Here is a 24122-nt window from a genome sequence, read left to right as displayed (position 1 = left end):
GATAAAGTTGTTGGATATTCTTGTGTTACCTTCAACATGAAGCGTTGCACTATGGGTAAACCTCCCAGAAGGCCCGTTCGCTATGCATGTATAGTTTCCACCGTTTTCATTACCAATTAACTTTATGGTAATGATTGAACCAACAGGGGTGTTATTTATTTTAAACGAATCTGACTCTTTTAAAACCCCTTGTTCATCTTTTCTCCAACTAAATGTGAAAGAGTCGCTGCCACCCGTTATTAAGCAGGCAACATTTACTGTTTCTCCCACTTTGTTCTTAGCGGGGAAGCTGAAGGGTTGAATGTGTGGTAACGCTGAACAGACGAAGAGTCGAAATTTTAATTCAATATTCAAACTGCATGCATTGAAGGTACACCCTACCTTTAACTGCAGTAGTTGCTGCGAGCATCCATACGAAAACCCAAGGGTTAATGGTAAACATGATGTTGTAGTGTAGATAATTCTTAGTTTGTTTTTATTGTAATTCTAAATTTTTTTGTACATCTGCAATTCCTAATCATAGGGAGATTCGCTCGCGATAACCAATAGCCGATGTGATCGCGTTCGCGTGAAACCGACAAAGATGGCTACCCTTCCCAAATGACTTATTATCCCTTAATATTTTGTTATAGTTTTTGATAGAAACCATGGCGCCACCTTTTTGTTGAAACTCAAAGTAACTGTTCCCGGTTCCACTTACCACGAATCTCCAGCCTGGCTCTTTCAGACATTGGCTCCCCAACCCCGTTCTCCACTTGGCACACGTAAACCCCATTGTCTTGAGATGAACCGTTTTCTATGGTTAGACTTCCATTCTCGTGAAGAATTCGACGTTCTTGCTTAGAAGTACTTAGGACCCTCGAGCCACTATCTGTAATTGTATTGGTATGAAAAGGTGATTATAGAAACCCTAACGTATTTGCTCACCTGTCAGAATGGACCAGGTTAGTTTGGGTTTCGGGGTACCACTAACAACGCAGTGTAGCGTGGCCGTCCCACCCAGAACGGAATTAGTGTCTTGAGGCTTTGTCACCCAAGTTGGTGGCGCTGTGAAAACGTACTGGAACATTAGGACACCAGCTTTTCTATACCAGAGAAACCTTTCTACCTTCAACATTTAGTATTGTGCTATGAGAGTCTTGCCCCGAGGGTCCGTTCGCCACACATGTATAGTTTCCATTTAGGCTAGGGTGTACTGGTTTTATAACTATTGTCGAAACGACTCCATTGTTATATATTTTAACCGAGTCCGAATCTTTGAGCAATTGGCCGTCTTTTTTCCACGCGTAAGACCAATTATCGCTTCCTCCCATAACAAGACAAGTCCCCGACACAGTATCACCTGCCTTAACCCTACTTGGGAAACTGAATGGCTGAATTCTACTGGTTTCTAAAATAGTTTTGTTCAATGATTATTTAGTTAGTAGAATTAATGATCGTAGGACTTACCACATTTATAAAGCGCCGCGGATAAGAGTACAACCAAAAACTGAATTGATTCCCAACCCTCCATTGGGACGAACGCGTTTAAAGGATACCTACCCGAAATTTAGTTTGGTCTAGTCACTCTAGACTTATATGTACCGTATACTTCAAGTTAATTAATCATTAACTTGTCATTGCGACCAACCTAGTCTAGGTAAACGGTTGGATGTCTTCGAATTGATAATATTCGAATTTAGTCACTGGAGATGTCGGTCGGTGGCCATTTTATGACACAGGGACGAATATATTATAGCTTTCGCCTTAAGTAAGAGGTAATTTGAGTTGTTCATTGGTGCAGTATCGCCACCTATCGTAGGCACCGCCAGTGTACGATATGTCCTACACTTTAAACCCATAGACCAACCAAAGTTTTGCGAAACCCTCCCAGGCCAACTTACTGTTGACGGTGATTTGAACCTTTTGAGATATGGGTTGACCAATGCCGTTCTCAGCTACACAAACGTATACCCCCGCGTGCTCTGGTTTCGTGTCGTAGATGGTCAAGGTTCCATTTTTGTGAACGGCCCGGTTCTTATTAGGCGAAACATTTTCCATCCCACTATCTGTCAAGTTAGGGGCACTTGTTAAATAGTGACCTCAGATTCTTTGGGGTGTAATATACCAGTGATAATCTTCCAGGTGACGGATGGTTCTGGTGTTCCTTTAGCCATACAGTGAACTGCCAAGTTCTCATTTATCCTGGCTGTGACTGAGCTTAGCTTAGTCACCCATTCCGGTGGGGCTATAGATTGAATTAGTTTAAACTTAGGTAACAGACTTCCAACCCATATATACCTTCAACGTTTAGGATAGCGCTATGGGAGAAGTGTCCCGATGGACCTTTGGCGATGCAGGTGTAGTTTCCACTACTATCATCGCGAATCGGCCTTATGACTAACAGAGAAGCATCGCCAACTTGTCCTATACTAATTGATGGCAAGTCTTTTATGGTAATGCCATTTTTAGTCCAGGAATAGGTCCATCCACCTGATTCGCCTAAGACTAAGCAAGTTACGGTTGCTGTGTCCCCAATTTTGCTGCGTGCAGGGAATGTGAACGGCTGAATCTGAGTTTCAGCTAGAAAGGATCGCAAACCATCCTATAAGTTATTCACTCATCTACAGCTTGAAAGTTTAGGAAATACAACCTAGTGTTAGCGAGACTATGACCGTCAAGCAGATGATCAATGAATATGAAGTTTCCATTGAATTTTTAGTTAGAAATGTGGATTGAAGATATAGTTAACCATACATCGACAATAATTACAGCTGATTTAAGTCAATTAGAGCGTGTAAATCCCAGTGTGCAGTGGCTTTACGGGCTCCGACCAAGACCTATCTAATACTGATGAGGAGTATCATGGCCGAAAAAGGATATGCTTCTCTTTGTGAATATGACTTGGGTTTATGGTCTTATTCTAGCGCTGATGGCGTCACCTAGGGAAAGTTCCTCGTACTTATTTACCATTCCCTTTAAGTACTCCAAACGCCCTGGTAGGCGACTGCAAAGAGTTCCTTAGAGTCAAGAGAACCCTATAGATTCTCATAGTAGTATCTATTTAATTTGTCTGATATTTATTCGAATTTGTATTTTTATTCGTATCTCTTGTTTTCCTTCTTCAAACATTAATTTAAATTGTAATTTCCCCGCTTTTCAACAAATTTGAATGTAAAATTTCCTTAACCCCCTTCACCAAATTCTCTGCTGGCCTAAGTACACCATTTCACTACCCTTCTCGCTTATGTTCAGCGCCGCTCGAGACGAGCGCTCGAGTCTGGTAGTACTGCGCGGAGAAGTGGAGGGAAAAGTTCATCGATTTTTGCGCGCTTTGCCAAGGCTTAAAGTTTGAAAATTGTGCGGCATTTTTGGTCATACAGACTTTATATTGAAGGTAAATATTTATAACAGTGTAGAAAAATACCTTATTTGATTAGAAATTAGTTAGAAAAATGTGAAAAATATGGTTTAAATAAGTGTTAAGCCTTGCATAGTAGTTTGCCCTCATGGTAGAACCTTGGGTAGAACTGGCCTACTAAATACTCCAAAAAAATGAGTCACCTTTCTTTGGTAGACCTTTTTATTTCTTATAAAAAAACGTATTTCAAGGAACGTTGGGTTTTACAATTAATAAGAATGTCTCATCAGGGGTCGTGAGAAATATTGTTTCAAAACTTTACTAATTATTATAAACGACTAGTTTAAAAGCTATGTATACACTGCATGGTTCTTTTTATTAGTTTACTTTATTGTATAGTTATTTTTGTTTCATTGTAAATTCTTGGTTTCATAGTTTTTGCAAAAAATGTGAGTGATAGTTTGTTTTCAAAGACACTCTTTGGATTTTGGTCAATCGTAAAATGAATAGTTTCAGATCTATTATTAATTACAGTTAATACTTAAACCACAAGTAGCTGATGGGAGGGGGGTTAAGACTGTAGGTGGTATAGTTAGCGTTATTTAAATATAGGGTGTACAACACATAAAGCGACAAGTAAATATTTAAACCTTTTTCTTATTTAATTTTAAGTAGCTCACTAAACACTTAAGTTTTTAAACGCGTTATGGTATTACTAAGGAAATGCTTGGCTTCTTATTATTATATATACACAACAAATTAAAATAATTAATACATCATTTAAAATTAATTTAACAAAATTTAAAATCCTCCAAAAAAAAATAAGATTCTAAATTAAAAAATGGCGTTCAAGAATTTTTTGAAAGAGCATAGTATTATCGTAAACTTAAAAATTATGATGGTGTGAAATTTTTTTTACAAAATGTGTTGTGGGTATTTTTTTTTCTACCGTTTAAAATCATACAAAATTTGAGCATCTTTGAGTTCATGTCATGAGGAATGAATTGCTAGGCTTAATTAATTAAAAAAACAATTCTTTAAATGGAATTAGCAATTGAACAACGCCTAAAAAAATCTTACATTTATATCATTGTGTAGAAATAAATACTTGTAAGCGTATTGAATTAATTTGGTTTTATTATTATTTTTTTTCCTTAGGTTTTTGGCACAGCCTTATTTGATAATTGTCGTTACTGTTTGGGATCGTAAGGATTCGACTTTTTGGAATTTGCTCGTGGATACGTCGGGGGACGTTCATTACGCTGCAATTAAAGTAAGAAACAATATATTTTTTTTTTAAATTGGTGATGGATTTTCGAGGGACCAAGGCTTAGCTTACTTACCCCGCTGTAGTAGTCGTTATACCCATCCTGTCCCGGTTTTAATTCTTCTTGGAATGTTTTCATTTCGTGTCGACCTGTACCATAAACTCTCGAATCAATGGTCCCGTCCCTAGATGGTATACAAGCGTACGCGGCGTAGGTTGACCCCGGGGTTATTGTCCCTGGTTCTTGGCACGCAAGGACGCCCGGTGGTAACATGGGTCGGGCCTTGTCAATGTCTATATAGCGTTGATTTGTTCCCGTGGCGTACGTTGGGTTCTTACTGCTGGCTTCCAAGGCTAAAAATAATAAATGGCGCGAAATTAAGTACCCATCCATTGTGGACTTTCTGTCCGAGCTTACATTTCTCAAACTTCCTACGCGATTTGATCTTTCTGACGTAAATGATGACAACTATAATGACAACTATGACTGCTATCGTACCAGTAGCGGCAGGGATTATTACACCCATGTCCACGTTGAATGGGAGTTTTAGTTGCATTCCTGGTTTTGCGTAAATGGTAGGCTTAAGTATACGGACAAGGCTTAGAAGAATATGATTAGGTTTCTACCTGTTATGGCTGTTTTGATGTTGAGAGTTTCACTGGGATGTCCTCGACCAAATTGGTTATTTGCAGTGACGTAGACTCTGTAATTAGTTCCACTTTCCAAACCAGTTAGTGTATACCGATTTTGTTCCGATATTATCATTGGTATGTGCATCCATTCTCCGGATTCTTTTTGAAGATGAATTGTGTATCCTGCGTATATCCAGGTGTCTGTTAGACCTAATCCATCATAGCTTTAAAACGGTGACCTTACCAGTGACCTTTTCATTTGGCGATTCATTATGACCCCATTTGACACTAATTGAATCGGAAGACGCTGCTATTATCGACACAGCAGGGGGTGGAGGTAGTTCTGCGGAATACATTAATTTAATAAAGTACTTAATCCTGTAATTAAGGGGGCCCAACTTTAGTTAAGTTACCTCCTTCCAAAGTTTTTATCAATAGATCTTGACACGCGGGACCCGTTCCCGCGCTATTGTACGCCTTAACAACGATATTGTATCGGGTCGCCTTGTTTAAATCCGTTAACATGTGAGTCATGGTTTCGTTTCCACTTCCGTAGACCGTTTTGTACGAATACGTCTGACTAGTTCGGTCAACTTTGTAACCGACGTAGAATCCTTTGATTTCACCGTTCCAATCATCCTTAGGTGGTGCCTGTTAACATTATTACGTCATTTCTTTGTTAAGACTTGGGGTTTTCGCAATATACCTTCCATTGAACCTCTATGGTCGTAGAACCCTTAGCCGTGGCCCAAACGTCAGTTGGTGGACCACTTGGCTCTTCTTCCCCCGTTACGAATTGTAATTCCTTCGATGGTTCGCCTTGACCTACTTCGTTCTCGGCTATGATGGTCAACGCGTAGGACACTCCCGGTTGAAGACTTTTACTGATAACCGCCGTTGTTTGCGACGCGGATACGTCGTGTTCGTGTAGTTTATGAGGGGCAACTGTGAATTAAGTCGTTAGAATCATTTCTGGTACCATTGGTCAAGATATTTTACCTTTGTCTCTCCAGTACTGTATGATATACTTTGTTATGACGCTGTTACCGCTATAAGGAGCTGACCAACTGATACTGACACTTCGACTCCATACTTCTTGTACCTTGGCGTCCAGTATTTGAGCGGGAACCTCTGTTTATTTAATTAACAGATTTAGATAACAATCTTTAAAATAGACGAATGCTTTCGATAATACCTACCAACTACAACAACTTTTATGTTGCGTTCGTCACTTCCGTAGTTGTTTTTGGCTTGACAACTGTATAATGCACCGTCTTGGCGTTCAACGTTTCGTATGAAAAGTTCGGAATTGAGACCATCTTTCTCGGAGCTTTCAAATCTTTCATATCTGATATTATTTAATTATAAGTATAAGAAATTGGACAATATGTTACGAAAAAGGTTATACCTCGCGTCTCTCATTATATCTTGTTTGTCTTTGGTCCATATTATGGTCAAGGGTTCGTCACCTTTGGCCTTACATTTTAACGTCGCGCTATCGCCTCTCCTTACTGTCTCAATCCTAAACTTCTCCTCGAATCTGGCGGGCACTGTAAAGATAAATGGGATCCCAAATGATTAATAATTATCTCTTAGCTTTTAATTAGAAATAGCGTAAATTAAATTAGGCTTAGTATAAAGATAATTATTAATTAGTTTCGCGCCCCGTATAAAATTGAGTGTCATGGCAATGGCGATTTTAAATCGTACCGGTAACCTGCAAATTAACATTTTGTTTAATAGTTTGAAATGAGTTAGTGGCGACGCAAGTGTACGTCCCTTCGTCGCTTTTTTTAACCGAATTTAAAACCAATTTTTGTTGGTTTAGCGTTGATTTTTCGTTTAGGTTACCACCGTTTTTATCTGAAATATTATTAAAATTTACTATTCAATTTGTTGTACAGTTTTAGCTAGAATTCAATTAACAATACGCCTACCTTTTTGCCATTGAATTGTAGGTTCGGGGTAACCACTAGCTTCGCAAGTTAGAGAGACATTACTTCCAGCTAACACAGTCTGGTCTTTTAGCTTGGATAACCATTTGGGTGGTGCTGAAAAAAGAGAGATGACGTGATTTAGTTAGAGGTGAAGAACCTTGGATCGATTTGCCCGTGTCCTTTAGTATGGTAGTTTTGCGCGTTTTCCCTCTCTTCCCTCTCTCTCTCTCTCTAACCAAGAGAAGTCTGGTTGACATCTGCCCCTCTCTTATTTGTGAGGCGCTAGGCTAGGTTTTCAGGGTGAAAGTAAAAACCAGAAATTTACCATTTACAACCAGCTGCGCTGTATGTTGATCAGTGCCGGCTTTATTTTTGACGATGCAAGTGTAATTTCCATTAGATTGTAAGGATAAATTGGTTATGGCTAATACTGAGAAGTCTCTTAGGTCCTCAATTAAAACGTGATGGTTTCCTGTTTCTGAAGATAGCGTTTTGCCATTTTTCTGCCATGTGAATTGTAAAGGCGGTTCGCCGGAATTTACTGAACATATCACACGAACTTTCTCATTTTCAATTAGATTATTTGTAAACATGAATGGCATTAATTTGGGAGCTCCTGAAAAATACACCTTGATGACATTGTTCATTATAGGCGTACGATAATCTTACCACTATTCGATTGTGCTTTCTGAAAAATACTGAAAGTAATTATTACCCAATACATGTACAAGTTTAGTTTAGGGATACTCTCAAACATTTTAAATACAGATTTAAACACTTAGATTATTTATATAGTAGACCGAAAATTAAACCATCCCCGTGAACGAATCGTTTTCTTTGTCACCCATAAATATTTACTATTAGAAAGACTCAGTTAGGGTTTTGGGAACCGCAGTCCCCCTAGTGTCGGAAAACATGACGCTAAATGAGCACCACTTAGTTAATTGAAAGATATTATATCCCAGCTGTAAATTAATTGCTTATTAGCTTTAATTGACGCCTACGCCAGTTGCCAAATTCAATAAGATCCACGCAGACACTTAAATTAATAGTTCCATGGAGGGTGGTCGGTCTTGGTTGTTATCTCTTACCATTGACCGCCAAAAAGAACTCGGCTTCTATAGTGTCCCCTATTCCGTTAGTGGCTTGACATCGATAGAAGCCCTCGTCAGAGTCCTTAACTTCCGGTATGAGTAAATTGGGTCTTATTTTGTTCGTTTCTTTATCTTTCAATTCAAAGTCCACGTTTGAGTACTGTCCATTTGAATCTGTTTTAGGGAATAAATAACCATGCACTATCCCGATTAGTCCGCTGGTCAATTTGAGGGTCTGGAGGATGGTCAGCTACCCTTTTTGGACCAGGTAATTGAGGGATGGGGGTATCCCTCCGCGATACATTCGGCCTCTATTCGGGCCCCCATGATAGTCTCCATGTTTTTGGGAATTGTTATCCATACAGGGGGAACTGTTTTGGTAGAAATGAGACAGTTATAAATGGTCATTTAAAGTTGGTTAGGGTTGAGCGACTTACTTTTGACCGTTAGGTTGGTTGTATGAGAGTCCGAACCGTCTTTATTTTTAACTATACATGTGTAGTTACCAATGTCCGTTTTCTGGACTGACCCAATGACCAGAAGTGAGATATCATTGTTGACCGATTTTATATCTCTAATTTCGGTCTTGTATATTTCAATTCCATCTTTCAGCCAACTAAATTCGAGGGGTGGTGTGCCGCTTTTAACCAAACACATAACGCTAGCCTTATCATTTTTCTGTAAATTTTGCGTGAAACTAAATGGTTGGATTACGGGTCGACCTATTAAGATTGAATAGAGTTAATGTTAATTTTAAAGAAATTAATTCAGAGTAATATTGGAACTTACGGGCGTGGACATTTGACACAAAGTATATTATATTTATTAAAATGAAGCTCCAAAATTGTTTAAATTTCATATTCAAACCAATATGTTTTTATAAGAAACCTTTGAGTTACTGAAAGGTCTGAGAGTATTTGCAGTAATACTATTGATATAACAAAGAGTCTGAGAGAGAGACGCCATACGCTGCTCCATAGCGCCCTCTGCATTATTTGGTGCCATGTCCATGGGCCTACTCTTTGGGGTGGTTTTCCCCCACCACTTTCTTTAAAATTCCGTTAGTTTCGGGGTGTTTTACCTAGAACGGATATCTGCACGATTTTGCTTAGCGTTGCCCCCACGCCGTTCTCGGCTTGGCATTCGTATTGACCTCCTACGTTCTTGCCAGCCTTAATAATGCGTAACTCATCCCCGTTTTGGTGGTGCTGGTGGTCCATGGAAGACACTTCCCCGTCTGAAACGTAAGAGAGAGGCGATACCCGTTGTTAGAGGAGTGATAATTTGGATTATGAGTGACGGGGTGTTTTGAGGAACCCACTGTCTAATTTCCTCCAGGTTATTTTGGGTGGCGGTCGACCCCTGGCTTGACATTTTAAGGTGATGTTGTTGTCCGCTTTTAGTTCTGTGTCTTTTGGTATTATGGTCCAAATTGGGGCAACTAATTAATGAGTTAAGTTTGGTTAGGTTTTAGTTAGTTTGAAGGAGAATGTGGGACTGTTTATACCGTGAACGTTTAGTTTAGCCGTGTGCCGCCCCTCGTCCATGCGATCTTTAAGGACGCAGGTATAGTTACCATCGTCCAATTCACTCACTGGGCCGATTATTAAATTGGACATTGCCATATTTTCGTTACTGTTTATTATAACGTTATCTTTCGATTCTAATTTGACCCCGTCTTTGTACCACGTGAAATGTTGTTTTGTGGATTGACTAGACATAGCCGTGCATGCCGCCAACACTCTTTGCCCAGCCGTAACGACATTAGGAAAGGAAAACGGCTGAATGGCAATCTCACCTTTTTCAAAAAGCGTCAGTTAGGCTTACCCTTAATGAATTGATTTGTAGGCTTTTTGTTAAAACTTACCCAATAAACTAGAGCAGATGGAAAGCATAGTAATTAGGGTAAATAACGTATTCATTTTAATTGGAGTTAATATTTTGATTCGGTTTTAATTCAAAGTTTATTTTGAGTATATCAAGGTATCTTAGTAACTTTCGGCCTTATAGTGATACAAAGCCGTCTATGTTGAGTTTTTAGAGTTCATGGCGCCACCTGGAATTTCTCTCTCGAAAGTGGTTCCCTGTTGGAGCCGTCCTTAGTGTAGGACCCAAACTTACCGTAAATGGTCAGCGCCACGTTATGAGTTAAGCTGAGACCCACTCCATTTGCAGTGTGGCATTGATAAGTCCCTTCGTGTTCTTTATCAACTTTTGCCAAGTGTAATGTTGCCGTGCCGGAATTGTCTGTCTTCTCCTGTTCATTTTTATGATTTTCTAGACGTTGGGTGTCTAAATTGAAATGGAGCTAATGAGTAAAGATCTAATTGCTTTTGCTTGTTTGGTCAAATTACCAGTTATTTTGGCCCATTCGGTCAATGGTGTGGGTGACCCCGCGGCTTTACACTCAAAGGTCACGTTACTTCCAAAGACGACTGAGGTGTCTTTGGGCACTTTAACCCATCGAGGTGGTACTTTGACTAAGAGGGGCGTGTAGGATTTCTTGATTCCTCTTTTGCTAGTGATTTCGCACGAGTATGTGCCATTGTCCTCCTCTCTCACGGGGTCAATTATAATAATGGAAACACCCGTGTAGGAGGGGAGTTGAATATTATCTTTGTCTTTTCGTACTTCAACTCCGTCTTTTAACCATTTGAAACTGACTGAATTATCAGACTCGGGGTCGGCATAAGTGCAAGATGTTGTAGCTCTTCTTCCAATTAAAACCGAGGGTGGGTTAAAAGGCGCTACTGTAAGATCTAATGAGTATAGCAACATTTTTAGATGTTTATTGAATTAACAATGCGTCTTAACAGACCTTGGCTGTATGAGCGATCCAAACACAAAACTATAAAAACCGAAATTCGGTACAAAATTGCTTCTAAATTCACGGTAATCCATAATTTTGCCTGCAAGTTCTTCATTATTTATCCCGGGCTATATTGTTAACAATATCTAAGCCCCAAGTACAAGTTTCTATGGCGTCCTGATGGGTTTATTGAAGTATGGAAACGTAGCGCCCCCTAGATAGACGCGACTCTGCCCATGGTGCCAATCTCCTCCTTTACTCAAACTCACCCGAAACTAGGAGCTCAATTTTACTAGTGATGGAAGATCCCACCCCGTTTGTTGCTTCGCATTCGTAAACACCTTCATCCTCTTTTTGCGCATTTGTTATAATTAACTCGCCATTATTGGTTTTAGTCCTGGGTGATAGGTCACCTGCAATCAAAATAGTTCGTTTCGGTTTTATTTGAGACTGAAGTTCAACAGGGTGCTTACCAGATACGATAGTCCATTTGATCTTGGGTGTTGGTGCTCCCATAGCTAAGCATTCTAGTGATACATTCCTTCCCGAGGTGATACCTTGGTTTTGCGATATCCTTAACCATTTTGGGGGAGCTGCGTTGGAAATTCTTCTTATACTCTTATTATTAATCGAAGAATGGCTGCAAATTATATTGACGCAACCGACCTTGCACTCTCAGGTGCGCTGTGTAGTTTCTAGTGCCTCTTTTACCACTGACCAGGCACGTATAATTTCCAGAATCATTTTCAGTTACGCTATGTAATATGAGCATGGATACCCCGGTGTACGAATGGATTTCTACTCCATTTCCAGAAGTTAATTCTTGCCCATCTTTTATCCACTTTGTAATTAAATTTCCTTCGGTTGACGAAGCTGTACAAGTACTAGTTACTCGCTCACCAACCGTAACAGTTGGAGGAAATACAACTGGTTGTACTTTAAAAGATTGGGCATCTGAAACGCTTTTTGATTAGGTCTTTCTTTAGGGCATCAATTTTTTAAACGTTTCCACGCACTTACCATCGATCATAACTCCTATTAAAATCACGAATGCTATTATAAAACTAATTGGCCACAAACGATCCATAATATTTTCGAAGTTTAAATTAAACCATAACTATCAAAGTAGACCTAGTAATTTATTGTTGTTCACGATTATACGCGGAATGGCGTCCTTCACTAAACCCCGAGACTTGACGCGTTCGATGCCCCACCAAACGGTCGGTGTACGAAATAAGAAAGACAGTAAAGAGCAGATCTTATATGTTTTAATCTCTTACTCAAAACGCTTAATTCGATGGATTTAGTTAACGCGAACCCCACTGAATTGTTTGCCGTGCATCGATACTCCCCTCCTTGTTCCTCTTTAATGTTAAACAACGATAAAGTATTGGATCTCTGATGTTTCGTGGGTTGAAAATCACCCCTGTGATTTCCTAAATAAAGGGGCATGTCTTAATTAAAATTCAGTTCAATTGCACTGGTTAGTAACACTTACTGGGCGCGAACTCCCAAGTAATGATGGGCTCAGGCACTCCTTTGGCGGTGCATTCTAAAGTAGCGTTGGTACCCACGTACGCTACTGTGTTCTTAGTGACAGACACCCATTCTGGTGGGGCCAACACCTTCAAAGGTGCCGTGAACCTCTCGTTTCCCAGTTTCATAGTGACCAAGCAAGTGTAATTCCCACTATCCTCGTTTGTTAAGTGATCTATTTTAAGGGTTGAGGAGTCCTCGTACGATTTTATGGTTAATTTGGGTCTATCACGTAAAGTTTCTCCGTTTTTCAACCATTTTATATTCGTTATGTCACCGCCGGTTGTACCACATGATACGAATACCCTGTCCCCGACCAGAATTGGTGTCGGGAACGAGAACGGTATGATCACTTTTCTGTCCCCTGAAGCCCGAAATATATTTAGTAAAACTGTCAGTTGTGCACTGCAAAATATGTGCACTTACCATTGATTAGGCTTAACCCAATTCCGAATATGATGAAACCAAAATACTTTTTTGCCATTATCTATGTATATTTCAGGACTGTTTCTCGATAATGGGTTTTTAGGTAAACTATATCTTAATTATTGCTTAAATAAAGCTGATCATAATGACACGGGTACGACTACAAGTCGAGATACACGGCGTATTCTATGTTATTATGGTCATGGGATGGTATGGATGGGTACATGTTAGGTTTTCACCCATTATGGAGACCATAGCGCCACCTAGATCAGGCGTCTAGCTAGCTGCTCACGCGAGTCCCAATTATTTCACCCAAAAATATCTTCTAAATCTTACTCAAAACGCTAAATTTTATGTTTTTCACTAGGGGTGCTCCGACGGAATTGTTAACAATGCAACGGTACACTCCACTATCATCCTCTTTGACGTGAAGCAAGTTCAACACGGACGCCGTCCCTTGGTTTCGGGTGAGTACCGTTTCATATTTGTTTTGTGGTGCGTCCTCTGGGTAATTGTAAAAACACGGATGAGTATCGTTAAGTTGAACGTTGTACAAAACTAACATACTCTGTGCAAATTCCCATTTCACGGATGGTTCAGGGACGCCTTTAGCCGCGCATTCCAGGGTTGCATTTGCACCCGCGTAAGCCGTTTTGTCACTAGAAAAACGTACCCATTCCACGGGGGCTGTAATCGACGTTATTGAATTAGTTATCGTAATTAATGTGGTTGGGTTTAAATACTTACCAAGAACGTTTAAAGAAGCCGTGTATTCTTCAACAGCCCCCTTCATTGAGGCTTGACAAGTGTAATTTCCACTGTCTTTCACTGTTAAGTGATCTATTTTGAGGGTGGATGAGTCTTCGTACGATTTAATAGCCAGACTCGGCCTTTCCCTTAATCTTTCTCCGTTTTTTAACCATTCAAATCTTATAATTTCTCCCCCTGTTGTACCACACATTACACTAACTCGCGCGCCCACCAATATCGGTTTTGGGAATGAGAATGGGATGATCACGTTACTTTCACCTAAAATTTATTCTATTAACAACCTTTCTTATATGAATTGACTTAGCTTGATGCGTACCACTTATCAGTATTAGGTTACTGAGCAAAAAACTTAGCCAAGCACTAGCGTGATATAGTTTCATTGTCTGCAGATTTTTTCAGTACGATAGTTCACAAATTCTCGACTACCTAGTTTAATTTATACACTAAACATTTAACCTACGACTTAAAGACATCGGTACCGAGGGATGTTGTTCTCAATGTAGGCTTAAATTGGTTTGTGAAACTCATAGCGCCACCTATATTAGGCGTCCAGGTGGTGTCAAGCGTGAGCGACTTACTTAGAACATTAAAATGTATGTTTCTAATTAGAGGTGCGCCAACCGAGTTGTTGGCTGTGCACCGGTAATCCCCCGCGTCATTCTCTTTGATATTTATTAAGGTTATCTTGTAGTCCAACTCTTGAAGTCTTGTTCGAATGGTTTTATAAACGTTGGTACTTGATCCTATATGGGTGGATTCGTAAGGTGTTGGTTTCGCAATTGTTTAGGTGTGGGATTTAGTTTTACTTGGTGCAAATTCCCACGTGACACTGGGATGTGGGACCCCTTTGGCTACGCATTCCAGAGTGGTGTTGGCACCAACGTATGCCACTTTGTCTTTAGAAAACGTTACCCATTCCGGAGGTGCTGAATATTAAACATAGACTCGGTAAAGTTCAAGACCGAAAAAGGACATATCATTCAAGTTTTACCTAGAACATACAGTGTAGCGGTGTACCTCTCTATACCATCTTTCATAGTAACGAGACATGTATAATTGCCACTATCTCTGACTGTGAGTCGGTCGATTTTGAGAGTGGAAGAATCGTCCGTGGATTTTATTGATATCGTTTCTTTGTCTCGTAATATATCCCCGTCTTTGAGCCATTCGAACTTGGTGATATCACCACCTCTTGTTCCGCAAATTATTGAAACTCTTTCGTCAATCAAGATGGGTGATGGGAAAGAGAATGGTATGATCATTCTACGATTGGCGTTTGTACCTGATAATATAGTTCTGTTGATAGAGCTTCTTATTCAAAGGCACAAAGTATCACTTACCATCCAAAAGCATTAATAGTGTTGTGAAAGATAAACATGGGAACCAAAACATTGCGACCATAACGCGATTAAATTAACTTAGATGTTAGTTTGTTCTTAGCAATAAGCTCCGAACCTCTAAGATTTACTGGTGTTAACCCTGAAATTGTTGGTGTAGGACCTATAGCGCCACCTACCCTAGGCGTCCCACAGGAAATACGCGTCCTGGTGCTACTTTAACCCCATTTGGTCGCTTAACCATAAAGAAAACGATTCGTTCACTAAAAAAACCCGCTGGTATCTTACTTAGTACGTTAAAATTAATGTTTTTTATTAGAGGGGCTCCAACGGAGTTGTTTGCTACGCAACGGTAATCTCCCCCGTCATCTTCTTTTATGTTAATCAGTGTTAACATGTGCTCCCATTCTTGTCCTCGCCCTGCTAGTGACTTGTAAACGGTAGGGTTTGTCCCTTAACGTGTTAAGTATAGTTAAGTTATGGTTATATGGAACTCAAGCGTTCGAAACCTACTTGATGCGAACTCCCAGGTGACTTTGGGTCTAGGCACCCCATTGGCATTACATTCAATGGTAGCGTTAGTGCCAACATAAGCCACTGTATCCTTCGTCACAGTTATCCACTCAGGGGGTGCTGCAAATTTATTTGAGAGTTCTTAAGATGGCTCAGGGGTCATAGAATGGGTTTGGCCTGGTTACCTAGAACCTTAAGGGTTGCCGTATACTGTTCGGTTCCGTCTCTCATTGTTACGAAACAAGTGTAATTCCCACTATCACTCGTGGTTAAACCATCTATTATTAATGTTGAAGAAAATTCCGAGGATTTCGTACTTAGCGTTGATCTTTCGCGTACTATGTCTCCATTTTTAAGCCATTCAAACTTTGTTACATCACCACCTTTGGTGCCACATGTTATAACAACTCTTTCACCAACCAGTATTGGTGATGGAAATGAGAATGGTATTATCAGCTGCCTTGCAGCCACCCTACCTATGATAATAAGGATGTATTTTAACAAGTAGTCTGATTGATAGAGGTCCAAGAGGTACTTACTGCCAAATATATCTAATCCAATTAGCAGAGAGGTACAGAGACATAAATATTTCGCGACCATGGTAAGGTCTTCTAGATTTGTTTAAGGCGTTAAGTCAGTATGTACCCTCCATTTTCACGTTGGAAATTTTTGGGTTTTGTTCATTGTCGCCCATAAACCCTACTTCGTAGAACCCATAGCGCCACCTACCTAAGGCGTCGTTCGCGAAGTACGTATCTTGGTGCTACTTATCCCCATTACTTACTCAATACGTTCAAGTTAATGGTTCGAACCAAACTCGCACCAACTGTGTTATTTGCAGTACATTTGTACTCGCCACTATCCTCCTCCTTTAGGTTATTTATTTTTAAAAGATGATTTCTAGCTTCCGGTTTGGGCGGTAACCCCTGGTACATTTTCGGGTGTGTTTCTGTAAATAAGAGTAGGCTTATAGTTAAATATACCAGTAAGTCCGGAGTTGTTGGTAATGTCTTCATAATCTTACTCGGGGCGAATTCCCAAGTGACTTTAGGCGCTGGAACCCCTTTGGCCACACACTCCAATGTCGTGTTAGAACCAACGAAAGCCTCTTTGTCTTTTGAGACTGTTACCCATTCTGGGGGTGCTGTAAAGTTGAACCAAATTACACGTGTTCCTAAAACTAGTATAAATAATATTTACCCAACACATTGAGGGACGCTGTGTACTGATCTGTACCCCCTTTCATGGTGACCATACAAGTGTAGTTGCCGCTATCCTCAATCGAAAGGCTATCTATCTTTAACGCGGATCCGCCCTCCAAAGCAGTTATGGTTAACTTGGGTTGTTCTTGTAGAATGGCTCCGTTTTTACGCCATTGAAATTTTGTAACATCTCCTCCTTTAGTAACGCAAAATACATACGCTCTTTCACCCACCAAGATCGGTGATGGAAAAGAGAATGGGATGATAACCCTTCTTTGGCCTGTATTTAAGATATCAAGGTGTAATATACATTGGTCCTTCATAGAGCCATGCGAGAAACACTTACCCGAAATTAGGACGAAAACCCGCATTGTTATTAATACAAGAACTATTGTTATTTTGCAGAACGTCATTTTTAATGGCAATTAATTAATAGTTCAAATTTTATTAGTATTTCTCGTTAACTACATAGTACGTTATGCAGTTCTTATAAAAAGCCTTAGTTCCTTCTTTCTTTGTATTCCTGTTACTGTAGAACCCATAGCGCCACCTACCCAAGGCGTCCTTTGCGAAGGGCATGTGTTGGTGCAACATAAACCCCATTACTTACTCAACACATTCAAGTTAATTGTTCGAACTAATGGTGCCCCGACTGTGTTATTGGCCGTACATTTATACTCCCCACTGTCATCTTCCTTCAAATTTAATAGTTTCAAGTGGTGATCTTTAGCCACGGTATTGACCGTGAGTTCCCTGTACCCTTTTGGGTTCGATTCTGTCGTTAATAAAGTGAGAATTTATGTAAGGTTACAGTGCTGTTTTGAAAAAAGGGGTATGACAATCTTACTGGGAGCGAATTCCCAAGTGACTTTGGGTTTTGGGACCCCCTTGGCTATACATTCTAGGGTCGTATTTGACCCCACGAAAGCCTCTTTGTCCTTAGAGACTGTAACCCATTCGGAGGGCGCTGAAATTGTCGACTATAAGGTTACTGTTGTCAGGATACGTTTTATAACGTCTTACCCAAAACATTGAGGGACGCTGTGTACTGATCTGTACCCCCTTTCATGGTCACCATACAAGTATAATTCCCACTATCCTCGATCGAGAGGCGATCAATTTTTAACGCGGATCCGTCTTCCAAAGGTGTCATGGTTAATTTTGGCCTTTCTTGGAGTATGGCCCCATTCTTACGCCATTGTACTTTAGTTATTTCTCCACCTCTAGTACCGCAAATTACGTAAACCCTTTCACCGACATTTATCGGAGATGGAAATGAGAATGGGATGATAACCCTTCTTTGAGCTGGGTTTATAGCGATATCATTAGTCCATCAAAGGGATGTACTTAACACATATGGAATACTTACCAGAAATTAGGACCGAACTTATTGTTAATGATATAAACACTATTATCATCTTGTACAACATCACGACCAACGGTTTTTTAATTATTTTGTGGACAATTGTTATTTAATCGTTCATTAGCGAGTATTCCAAAAACATTACGCGGTAGGCTCTCCGTTTTAAGAGCCTTAGTTCCCTATTTCTTTGTATTTCTGTTACTGTAGAACCCATAGCGCCACCTACCCAAGGCGTCCTTTGCGAAGGGCATGTGTTGGTGCAACATAAACCCCATTACTTACTCAACACATTCAAGTTAATTGTTCGAACTAATGGTGCCCCGACTGTGTTATTTGCCGTACACCGATACTCCCCACTGTCATCCTCCTTTAAATTTAATAGATTCAAGTGGTGATCTTTAGCCACGGTATTGACCGTGAGTTCCCTGTACCCTTTTGGGTTATATTCTGTTGTTGAGAAAGCAAGAAATTAATGTAAGGTTACTGAGCCGTTTGATGGGCTTCAATCTTACTGGGAGCGAATTCCCAAGTGACTTTAGGTTTTGGAACCCCTTTGGCTACACATTCAAGGGTCGTGTTTGACCCCACGAAAGTCTCTTTGTCCTTAGAGACTGTGACCCATTCTGGGGGCGCTGGAAAATGTCGACTATAAGATTACTATTCTCAGGGTACATTTAGAAGCGTCTTACCCAAAACATTGAGGGACGCTGTATACTGATCGGTACCCCCTTTCATGGTCACCATACAAGTATAGTTTCCACTATCCTCAATGGTTAGGCGATCCATTTTCAACGTCGATCCATCTTCTAGAGCGGTTATTGATAAGTTTGGTCGTTCTTGTAATATCGCCCCATTTTTTCTCCATTGAAATCTAATAGCTTCTCCTTCTTGTGGTGCACAAATCACCACTGCCCTTTGACCAATGAGTATTGAGGATGGGAAAGAGAATGGTATGATAACCCTTCTTTGGGCTGCAATTAGGATTTCGTTAGACCATCATATTGCCATCCATATAAAGGAGTATACATTTTTACCGGATATGAGAACGAAGTTCATAAGTATCGACGTAAATACTATAATAATTTTGTGGTGGTACATTTCTTAATTTTTGTAGATCACTATTAAGATATCTCGTACTAAATACAAGGGCCCTTGTCAAATGTTTAAGCGATGTCTTTCAAGAGCATTAGTTGATGGTTTCTCCATAGGATTTATTATATCGTACTTTTATGGGGACTCTAGCGCCACCTACCCATGGCGTCCATCTCAGAGTAACCATTATGGTGCCTCTTAAACCCCCTTACTTACTCAACACGTTTAGGCTAATGGTTCGTATCAAAGGCGTCCCAACTGAGTTATTTGCAGTACACAAGTACTCTCCACTGTCTTCCTCTTTCAGGTTTACCAGTTTTAAATAGTGGTGCTGGGTGTCGTCGGGTTTCGTTGGGATATTCCTGTAGGCCTTCGGGTTTGTCTCTAAGTAGGGAGTGAAGTAGTTAAGAAGTTGAATCTATTTAAATTACTTAAAGGTTCTTACTTGGAGCGAATTTCCAGGTCACTTGAGGCGGGGGGACACCTTTGGCCACGCATTCAAGGGTGCTATTTGACCCCACGAACGACTCTTTGTCCTTTGAGACAGACACCCATTCAGGTGGTGCTGAAGTTAAAATAGGGTTAGTTTGTTTTAGGCACTACTAAATGGTGAAAAACTTACCTAGAACCTTAAGAGACGCTGTGTACTGATCCACCCCGCCTTTCATGGTAACAATGCAAGTATAATTACCACTGTCCTCGATAGACAATTGATCTATTTTTAACGTTGATGTATCTGCTAGCGTGGTAACCGTTAATCTGGTGTTTTCTTGTACCATAGCTCCGTTTTTACGCCATTGAAATTTTGTTATTTGCCCTTCCCTGGTACCACATGTGACATATGCTCTTTGTTCAACCAAAATTAGGGATGGGAAGGAAAATGGTATTATAACTTTTCTTTGAGCTGAAAAAAAGATGTTGCTTTAGGGAGTTCAGCGATGTACTGAGGGGTATTAGGCTTTTCTTACCTGATACTAAGACTATGCCAAATAGTGATAGAACACTGATAATCACTAACTTAACGCGACTCATGTTGAAATGGGGTAGTTGATGGTAATGTTAAGGTTTGTTCGGTACAACAATTAAAAGTACTAGTACCGAGTACCTAGCAACTCTCTTTGAGTTAAATTCGTGATGTAAATACTAGAGACACTCATGGAGGTGTATTGAGGGTTTTATCTTTTTTCGGACAGAGACCATAGCGCCACCTACTTAAGGCGTCTCGCGATCTGGTACCCGATAACCCACTTAATGAAAATCCATTCGAAGACTAGCTTACTTAGAACGTTGAATTGTATATTTTTGACCAGGGGAACCCCGACAGAGTTATTAACGGTACAACGGTAATCTCCACCATCTTCTTCCCTGGCATTAATTATCATTAAATGTGGAGTACTCCTGTCCCTGCTACTCACGGGTTGGTACGAGCCTCGATTGTTATCTAAATCAGGGAATGATTGAATTTGTTCAGATTATTAATTTATAACTACGATCATACTTGGAGCAAACTCCCAAGTAGTTACGGGCAATGGGACACCCTTAGCTATGCATTCCAGTGTCGTGTTGGTGCCCACATAAGCCACTTTGTCCCCTGAGGACGACACCCATTCTGGTGGAGCTGCAGTATAATTATGAATCTGAGTACGATTATTTCTCAGAGTTTTGAAGTATTCTGAAAGTTCTTACCTAATACATTAAGTACCGCTGTATGCTGCTCGGTACCCTCCTTCATCGTGACTACGCACGTATAGTTTCCACTATCATTGTTACTTAAATGGTCGATTGTTAATGTTGAAACGTCCTCGTAGCTTTTGATACTAAGCCCTTGGCTTTTACGCAATGGTTCCCCGTTTTTGAACCATTCCAAACTAATAATTTCCGCGCCTGTTGTGCCACAAATGACCCTGACCCTTTCACCCACTAATATCGGAGATTGGAAGGTAAAAGGGTTTATCCTTCTCCTTTCAGCTGAAAAGTTTAGCGTTTCAGAACCAGACCCGTTTCGTTGCTTCATGTTATTGATATATTCTTACCATCGTTTAGAGACAGTATCGTTACTGCAATAACTAGGACCGAGGCGAATAGGTCTCGATTAAACGGAACCATTTTAAATGTTAACACTATATTTCTTAGTCGATATTAATATGCATTAACATGTTGTGCTCTGTATAATAACTCATCAACGCTTTGTTGAAGTATAATGGCTAACAATTTTGTGGATGGTAGAGACCATAGCGCCACCTGGCTCGCGCGTCACCCAACGGTGCCTTTCTTATTTTCGTAAAGTAGTAATTCTAAAGTAATTGTTCTTACTAAGGACGTTGAGTTGCATGGAGTGTATCAATGGGTTTCCAACAGAATTATTGGCAATGCAACGATACGTTCCACCGTTTTCCTCTTTAATATTTTGTAACACCATGGTTCTTACGTCCCTGTGGTCTTTGTGGTTTACCCCGCGAAATGAGGTGGGGTTATTCCCTATGGGTTATGACGGTTAGTTTGCAACATAACTTACGGATGGGTTATCTAACCTTGAGCAAATTCCCAACTGATCACGGGTTGGGGAACTCCTTCGGCGTGACACTCTAAGGTGACATTGGTCCCCACATACCCAACTTTGTCCTTAGATATGGACAACCATTGAGGTGGGGCTAGAATCATATTGGTCTTTAGATATTCTGTGGTTAATTGTGATAGGTAATTGCTTACCTAAAACTTGCAATGGAACTGTGTACTGTTCGGTCCCATCTCTCATTGACGCTAAGCACGTGTAATTTCCACTATCTCTTGTCGTTACGTGCTCAATTTTTAAGGTGGAAACATCTTCGTACGATTTAATTGTCAGACTTGGTTTGTCTCTTATTGCTTCTCCATTCTTAAGCCAGTCAAGTTGCAATATGTCCCCTCCAGTTGTAGTGCATGATACCCTTGCACTTTCTCCCACCAATATAGGCGATGGGAAAGAAAATGGAACTATCTTTCCTATGGAACTTCCTCCATAAATTACTATCCTTCGTATTTTTATAGAGAAACGTTACCTGTGCTTTGATTTATCCATTGAATCGAACATAATAAACCTAACAGCGTCTTGTAATACGCCATGTTCTAATAAAACTAGTATACCCTCCCCGCTACTTATTGTTAAAACGCGGAGAACATGGCGCCACCTGGATTAGGCGTGATTGGGTTGGGTTAGGAAACCGCGGGTGTCTATATGACCTTACTTAAAACGTTGAGTTCCATGGTTTTGACCAAAGAATGTCCCACGGAGTTATTTGCGGTACATCGGTACGTTCCACCATCATCTTCTCTAATGGTTACCAAGTTTAATATGTGCTCTTTGATCGGGTCCTTGGGGTGCACGGGGTTATACATTCCTGGGTTGTGCCCTACGTTACAAACAACGCAATTACGACTGAAATCCCTTAAATGTCGAGTGATAAACCTACTTGATGCAAATTCCCAGGTCACCAAGGGTTGGGGTATCCCTTTGGCAATACATTCTATACTGACGTTGGTGCCCACGTAACCCACTTTATCTTGTGAAACGCTAATCCATTCTGGGGGAGCTTTAATAAAGTATTTACGATGAGAATTACATAAACGTGATGACGTTTTTAGGTCGATGGGTACCTTGTACTGTTAAAGTAGCTGTATGTTTTACAACTCCTTCCTTCAGGGTTACGAGGCAAGTGTAGTTACCACTATCCCCGATATTTAGGTCATCTATATTTAACGTAGATACGTCTCTGTACGAACCGATGGTGATTCGAGTACCATCGTGTACAATGTGATCATTTTTCATCCATTGAAATTGTAATATGTTACCCCCTAGAGTGCTACACGTAACTCGAACGCTTTCGCCAACCAAAATTGGAGTTGGGAAAACGAAAGGGGTAACAGCCAAACGTCGTCCATCCGCTATGTTGTTTAATAATAGGATTGAATCTCGAAACAAAGTTTATTTTGGAAGTTAAGGTATATGCAACTTACCATTGACGATCAAAAGGATACCTAATAAGACTAATACCACAACAGGATTGGACATTGCCAATGAACCGAGGGTTTCGATAACAAGCGCGATAATATCTTCTAATTATTTATAAGTTATTAGGGCTGTTTATTCTAAGACTTCAGTAATCCTGTAGTTAAGTCGAGCGTACAACCTCCATATCGTATTATCATACGTAGGCCATTGTGGTTGTAGAACCCCTAGCGCCACCTATGCGAAGCGTGCCCCAAGCACCACCATTTAACTTGAAAGTGACTTACTCAATACATTTACTTGAATGGTTTTTATTAGAGGAAGACCCACAGAGTTATTAACAACGCATTTATAACTTCCTCCGTCTTGCTCCGTGACCTGATTTAGAGACAGTCTGTCAGGGTGGCCTTTGCTGCTCAACTCTTTGTATTGTCCAGGATTGCTCTCTGTATTCAATAAGGAAGTTGACATTTCGTAGCTAAATTTGTTGTTTCATTGCACTCACTTTGAGCGAACTCCCAAGTTACTCGCGGTGTAGGTTCCCCTTTAGCCGAGCATTCCAACGTGACATTAGTGCCAACGTATGCAACTTTGTCCCCCGACACCGAAACCCATTCCGGTGGAGCTAGAAGCACGGTATCGTAATAATTGCGCAAACGTAATTGGTCAACCTTACCTTTCACACTTAGTATGGCTGTGTGCTTTATCGTGCCTTCTTTGAGGGTTGCCAGGCAAGTGTAGTTACCACTATCCTCGATACCAACTCGATCAATTTTTAAAAAAGAGGCATCTTCCGCGGAACTTATCCTAATTCTCG

At 40.4% G+C, this 24122-nt stretch overlaps 9 protein-coding genes across 11 annotated transcripts; all 9 read right to left on the bottom strand.

The window, feature by feature from the left end:
* Positions 1-343: 343 nt before the first annotated feature.
* Positions 344-1582, bottom strand: LOC149717599 (cell adhesion molecule DSCAM-like). The gene is made up of 5 exons (XM_089834696.1): positions 1450-1582; positions 1109-1390; positions 928-1047; positions 701-871; positions 344-399 (listed from the first exon to the last, which is right to left on the bottom strand). The coding sequence occupies exons 1-5, from the start codon at positions 1511-1513 to the stop codon at positions 344-346; spliced, it is 693 nt and encodes a 230-aa protein (XP_089690822.1). The 5' UTR covers positions 1514-1582.
* Positions 1583-3544: 1962 nt separating this feature from the next.
* On the bottom strand, positions 3545-17384 carry LOC149717596 (cell adhesion molecule Dscam1-like). Its single transcript, XM_089834695.1, has 20 exons — positions 17212-17384; positions 16864-17145; positions 16448-16807; positions 16203-16274; positions 15849-16139; positions 15664-15783; positions 15330-15603; positions 14805-15124; positions 14620-14739; positions 14392-14556; positions 6649-6790; positions 6440-6588; positions 6240-6371; positions 5947-6185; positions 5654-5891; positions 5485-5583; positions 5235-5423; positions 5026-5166; positions 4684-4961; positions 3545-4602 (listed from the first exon to the last, which is right to left on the bottom strand). The coding sequence occupies exons 1-20, from the start codon at positions 17276-17278 to the stop codon at positions 4531-4533; spliced, it is 3750 nt and encodes a 1249-aa protein (XP_089690821.1). The 5' UTR covers positions 17279-17384; the 3' UTR covers positions 3545-4530.
* LOC149717598 (leucine-rich repeats and immunoglobulin-like domains protein 1) lies at positions 9481-10381 on the bottom strand. Its single transcript, XM_089840294.1, has 3 exons — positions 10139-10381; positions 9779-10069; positions 9481-9712 (listed from the first exon to the last, which is right to left on the bottom strand). Exons 1-3 carry the CDS (start codon positions 10191-10193, stop codon positions 9561-9563), a joined length of 498 nt encoding a protein of 165 aa, XP_089696420.1. The 5' UTR covers positions 10194-10381; the 3' UTR covers positions 9481-9560.
* LOC149717597 (opioid-binding protein/cell adhesion molecule homolog) lies at positions 11215-13725 on the bottom strand. 3 transcript variants are annotated; one of them, XR_016367149.1, is made up of 5 exons: positions 13610-13725; positions 13043-13546; positions 12579-12980; positions 12101-12516; positions 11921-12034 (listed from the first exon to the last, which is right to left on the bottom strand). XR_016367149.1 is itself a non-coding variant. In XM_089840292.1 (4 exons), exons 1-4 carry the CDS (start codon positions 12165-12167, stop codon positions 11336-11338), a joined length of 633 nt encoding a protein of 210 aa, XP_089696418.1. In that variant the 5' UTR covers positions 12168-12263; the 3' UTR covers positions 11215-11335. The 3 variants fall into 3 exon arrangements, 2 of the variants coding, with proteins under 2 accessions (XP_089696418.1, XP_089696415.1); XM_089840292.1 differs by lacking the exons at positions 12579-12980; positions 13043-13546; positions 13610-13725 and adding exons at positions 11215-11493; positions 11554-11673 and having other exon boundaries at positions 11747-12034; positions 12101-12263; XM_089840289.1 differs by having other exon boundaries at positions 11981-12516.
* Positions 17385-17717: 333 nt separating the features above from the next.
* LOC149717595 (opioid-binding protein/cell adhesion molecule-like) lies at positions 17718-19528 on the bottom strand. Its single transcript, XM_089840293.1, has 4 exons — positions 19263-19528; positions 18918-19199; positions 18741-18860; positions 17718-18675 (listed from the first exon to the last, which is right to left on the bottom strand). Exons 1-4 carry the CDS (start codon positions 19324-19326, stop codon positions 18503-18505), a joined length of 639 nt encoding a protein of 212 aa, XP_089696419.1. The 5' UTR covers positions 19327-19528; the 3' UTR covers positions 17718-18502.
* Positions 19529-19751: 223 nt separating this feature from the next.
* On the bottom strand, positions 19752-20501 carry LOC149717594 (neural cell adhesion molecule 2-like). Its single transcript, XM_089834694.1, has 3 exons — positions 20289-20501; positions 19943-20224; positions 19752-19885 (listed from the first exon to the last, which is right to left on the bottom strand). The coding sequence occupies exons 1-3, from the start codon at positions 20350-20352 to the stop codon at positions 19752-19754; spliced, it is 480 nt and encodes a 159-aa protein (XP_089690820.1). The 5' UTR covers positions 20353-20501.
* Positions 20502-20748: 247 nt separating this feature from the next.
* On the bottom strand, positions 20749-21625 carry LOC149717593 (cell adhesion molecule Dscam2-like). Its single transcript, XM_089840295.1, has 3 exons — positions 21354-21625; positions 21007-21288; positions 20749-20938 (listed from the first exon to the last, which is right to left on the bottom strand). Exons 1-3 carry the CDS (start codon positions 21424-21426, stop codon positions 20796-20798), a joined length of 498 nt encoding a protein of 165 aa, XP_089696421.1. The 5' UTR covers positions 21427-21625; the 3' UTR covers positions 20749-20795.
* LOC149717592 (cell adhesion molecule DSCAML1-like) lies at positions 21593-22507 on the bottom strand. Its single transcript, XM_089834693.1, has 4 exons — positions 22359-22507; positions 22030-22302; positions 21852-21971; positions 21593-21798 (listed from the first exon to the last, which is right to left on the bottom strand). The coding sequence occupies exons 1-4, from the start codon at positions 22420-22422 to the stop codon at positions 21593-21595; spliced, it is 663 nt and encodes a 220-aa protein (XP_089690819.1). The 5' UTR covers positions 22423-22507.
* Positions 22508-22530: 23 nt separating this feature from the next.
* LOC149717591 (neurotrimin-like) lies at positions 22531-23580 on the bottom strand. Its single transcript, XM_089834692.1, has 4 exons — positions 23314-23580; positions 22954-23241; positions 22770-22889; positions 22531-22709 (listed from the first exon to the last, which is right to left on the bottom strand). The coding sequence occupies exons 1-4, from the start codon at positions 23366-23368 to the stop codon at positions 22531-22533; spliced, it is 642 nt and encodes a 213-aa protein (XP_089690818.1). The 5' UTR covers positions 23369-23580.
* Between the last annotated feature and the right edge of the window lie 542 nt (positions 23581-24122).

This window comes from Phalangium opilio, unplaced genomic scaffold (genome assembly GCF_054372755.1).
Source record: "Phalangium opilio isolate 3A_F unplaced genomic scaffold, DU_Popi_V2 ptg000003l_1, whole genome shotgun sequence".
NCBI classification, from domain to species: Eukaryota; Metazoa; Arthropoda; class Arachnida; order Opiliones; family Phalangiidae; genus Phalangium; species Phalangium opilio.
This window is presented reverse-complemented; position numbering and strand designations above follow the sequence as displayed.

Coding starts and splice junctions, on each gene's coding strand:
- LOC149717591 (XM_089834692.1), bottom strand. CDS start 23,368: ATGTCCAATCCTGTTGTGGTATTAGTCTTATTAGGTATCCTTTTGATC. Junction 23,242..23,313: donor TATCCTTTTGATCGTCAATG/GTAAGTTGCATA, acceptor TAAACAACATAG/CGGATGGACGACGTTTGGCT. Junction 22,890..22,953: donor AGCTACTTTAACAGTACAAG/GTACCCATCGAC, acceptor ACTTTATTAAAG/CTCCCCCAGAATGGATTAGC.
- LOC149717598 (XM_089840294.1), bottom strand. CDS start 10,193: ATGAATACGTTATTTACCCTAATTACTATGCTTTCCATCTGCTCTAGT. Junction 10,070..10,138: donor CATCTGCTCTAGTTTATTGG/GTAAGTTTTAAC, acceptor TTTTTGAAAAAG/GTGAGATTGCCATTCAGCCG. Junction 9,713..9,778: donor GGCTAAACTAAACGTTCACG/GTATAAACAGTC, acceptor CTCATTAATTAG/TTGCCCCAATTTGGACCATA.
- LOC149717594 (XM_089834694.1), bottom strand. CDS start 20,352: ATGAGTCGCGTTAAGTTAGTGATTATCAGTGTTCTATCACTATTTGGC. Junction 20,225..20,288: donor TGGCATAGTCTTAGTATCAG/GTAAGAAAAGCC, acceptor TCTTTTTTTCAG/CTCAAAGAAAAGTTATAATA. Junction 19,886..19,942: donor AGCGTCTCTTAAGGTTCTAG/GTAAGTTTTTCA, acceptor TTTTAACTTCAG/CACCACCTGAATGGGTGTCT.
- LOC149717599 (XM_089834696.1), bottom strand. CDS start 1,513: ATGGAGGGTTGGGAATCAATTCAGTTTTTGGTTGTACTCTTATCCGCG. Junction 1,048..1,108: donor CACAATACTAAATGTTGAAG/GTAGAAAGGTTT, acceptor ACGTTTTCACAG/CGCCACCAACTTGGGTGACA. Junction 872..927: donor AACCTGGTCCATTCTGACAG/GTGAGCAAATAC, acceptor ATACAATTACAG/ATAGTGGCTCGAGGGTCCTA.
- LOC149717593 (XM_089840295.1), bottom strand. CDS start 21,426: ATGGTTCCGTTTAATCGAGACCTATTCGCCTCGGTCCTAGTTATTGCA. Junction 21,289..21,353: donor GATACTGTCTCTAAACGATG/GTAAGAATATAT, acceptor TAAACTTTTCAG/CTGAAAGGAGAAGGATAAAC. Junction 20,939..21,006: donor AGCGGTACTTAATGTATTAG/GTAAGAACTTTC, acceptor ATTATACTGCAG/CTCCACCAGAATGGGTGTCG.
- LOC149717595 (XM_089840293.1), bottom strand. CDS start 19,326: ATGTACCACCACAAAATTATTATAGTATTTACGTCGATACTTATGAAC. Junction 19,200..19,262: donor GAACTTCGTTCTCATATCCG/GTAAAAATGTAT, acceptor TCCTAATTGCAG/CCCAAAGAAGGGTTATCATA. Junction 18,676..18,740: donor CACTTGGGAATTCGCTCCCA/GTAAGATTGAAG, acceptor TCTCAACAACAG/AATATAACCCAAAAGGGTAC.
- LOC149717592 (XM_089834693.1), bottom strand. CDS start 22,422: ATGGCGTATTACAAGACGCTGTTAGGTTTATTATGTTCGATTCAATGG. Junction 22,303..22,358: donor ATGGATAAATCAAAGCACAG/GTAACGTTTCTC, acceptor GAAGTTCCATAG/GAAAGATAGTTCCATTTTCT. Junction 21,799..21,851: donor CAGTTGGGAATTTGCTCAAG/GTTAGATAACCC, acceptor CATAACCCATAG/GGAATAACCCCACCTCATTT.
- LOC149717597 (XM_089840289.1), bottom strand. CDS start 13,100: ATGGCAAAAAAGTATTTTGGTTTCATCATATTCGGAATTGGGTTAAGC. Junction 12,981..13,042: donor TGGGTTAAGCCTAATCAATG/GTAAGTGCACAT, acceptor TTCGGGCTTCAG/GGGACAGAAAAGTGATCATA. Junction 12,517..12,578: donor TACTTGGGAGTTCGCGCCCA/GTAAGTGTTACT, acceptor CCCTTTATTTAG/GAAATCACAGGGGTGATTTT.
- LOC149717596 (XM_089834695.1), bottom strand. CDS start 17,278: ATGACGTTCTGCAAAATAACAATAGTTCTTGTATTAATAACAATGCGG. Junction 16,275..16,447: donor CATTAACTTGAACGTATTGA/GTAAGTAATGGG, acceptor AAACAAATCTAG/AAGACCTTACCATGGTCGCG. Junction 4,962..5,025: donor GCGTAGGAAGTTTGAGAAAT/GTAAGCTCGGAC, acceptor TATTATTTTTAG/CCTTGGAAGCCAGCAGTAAG.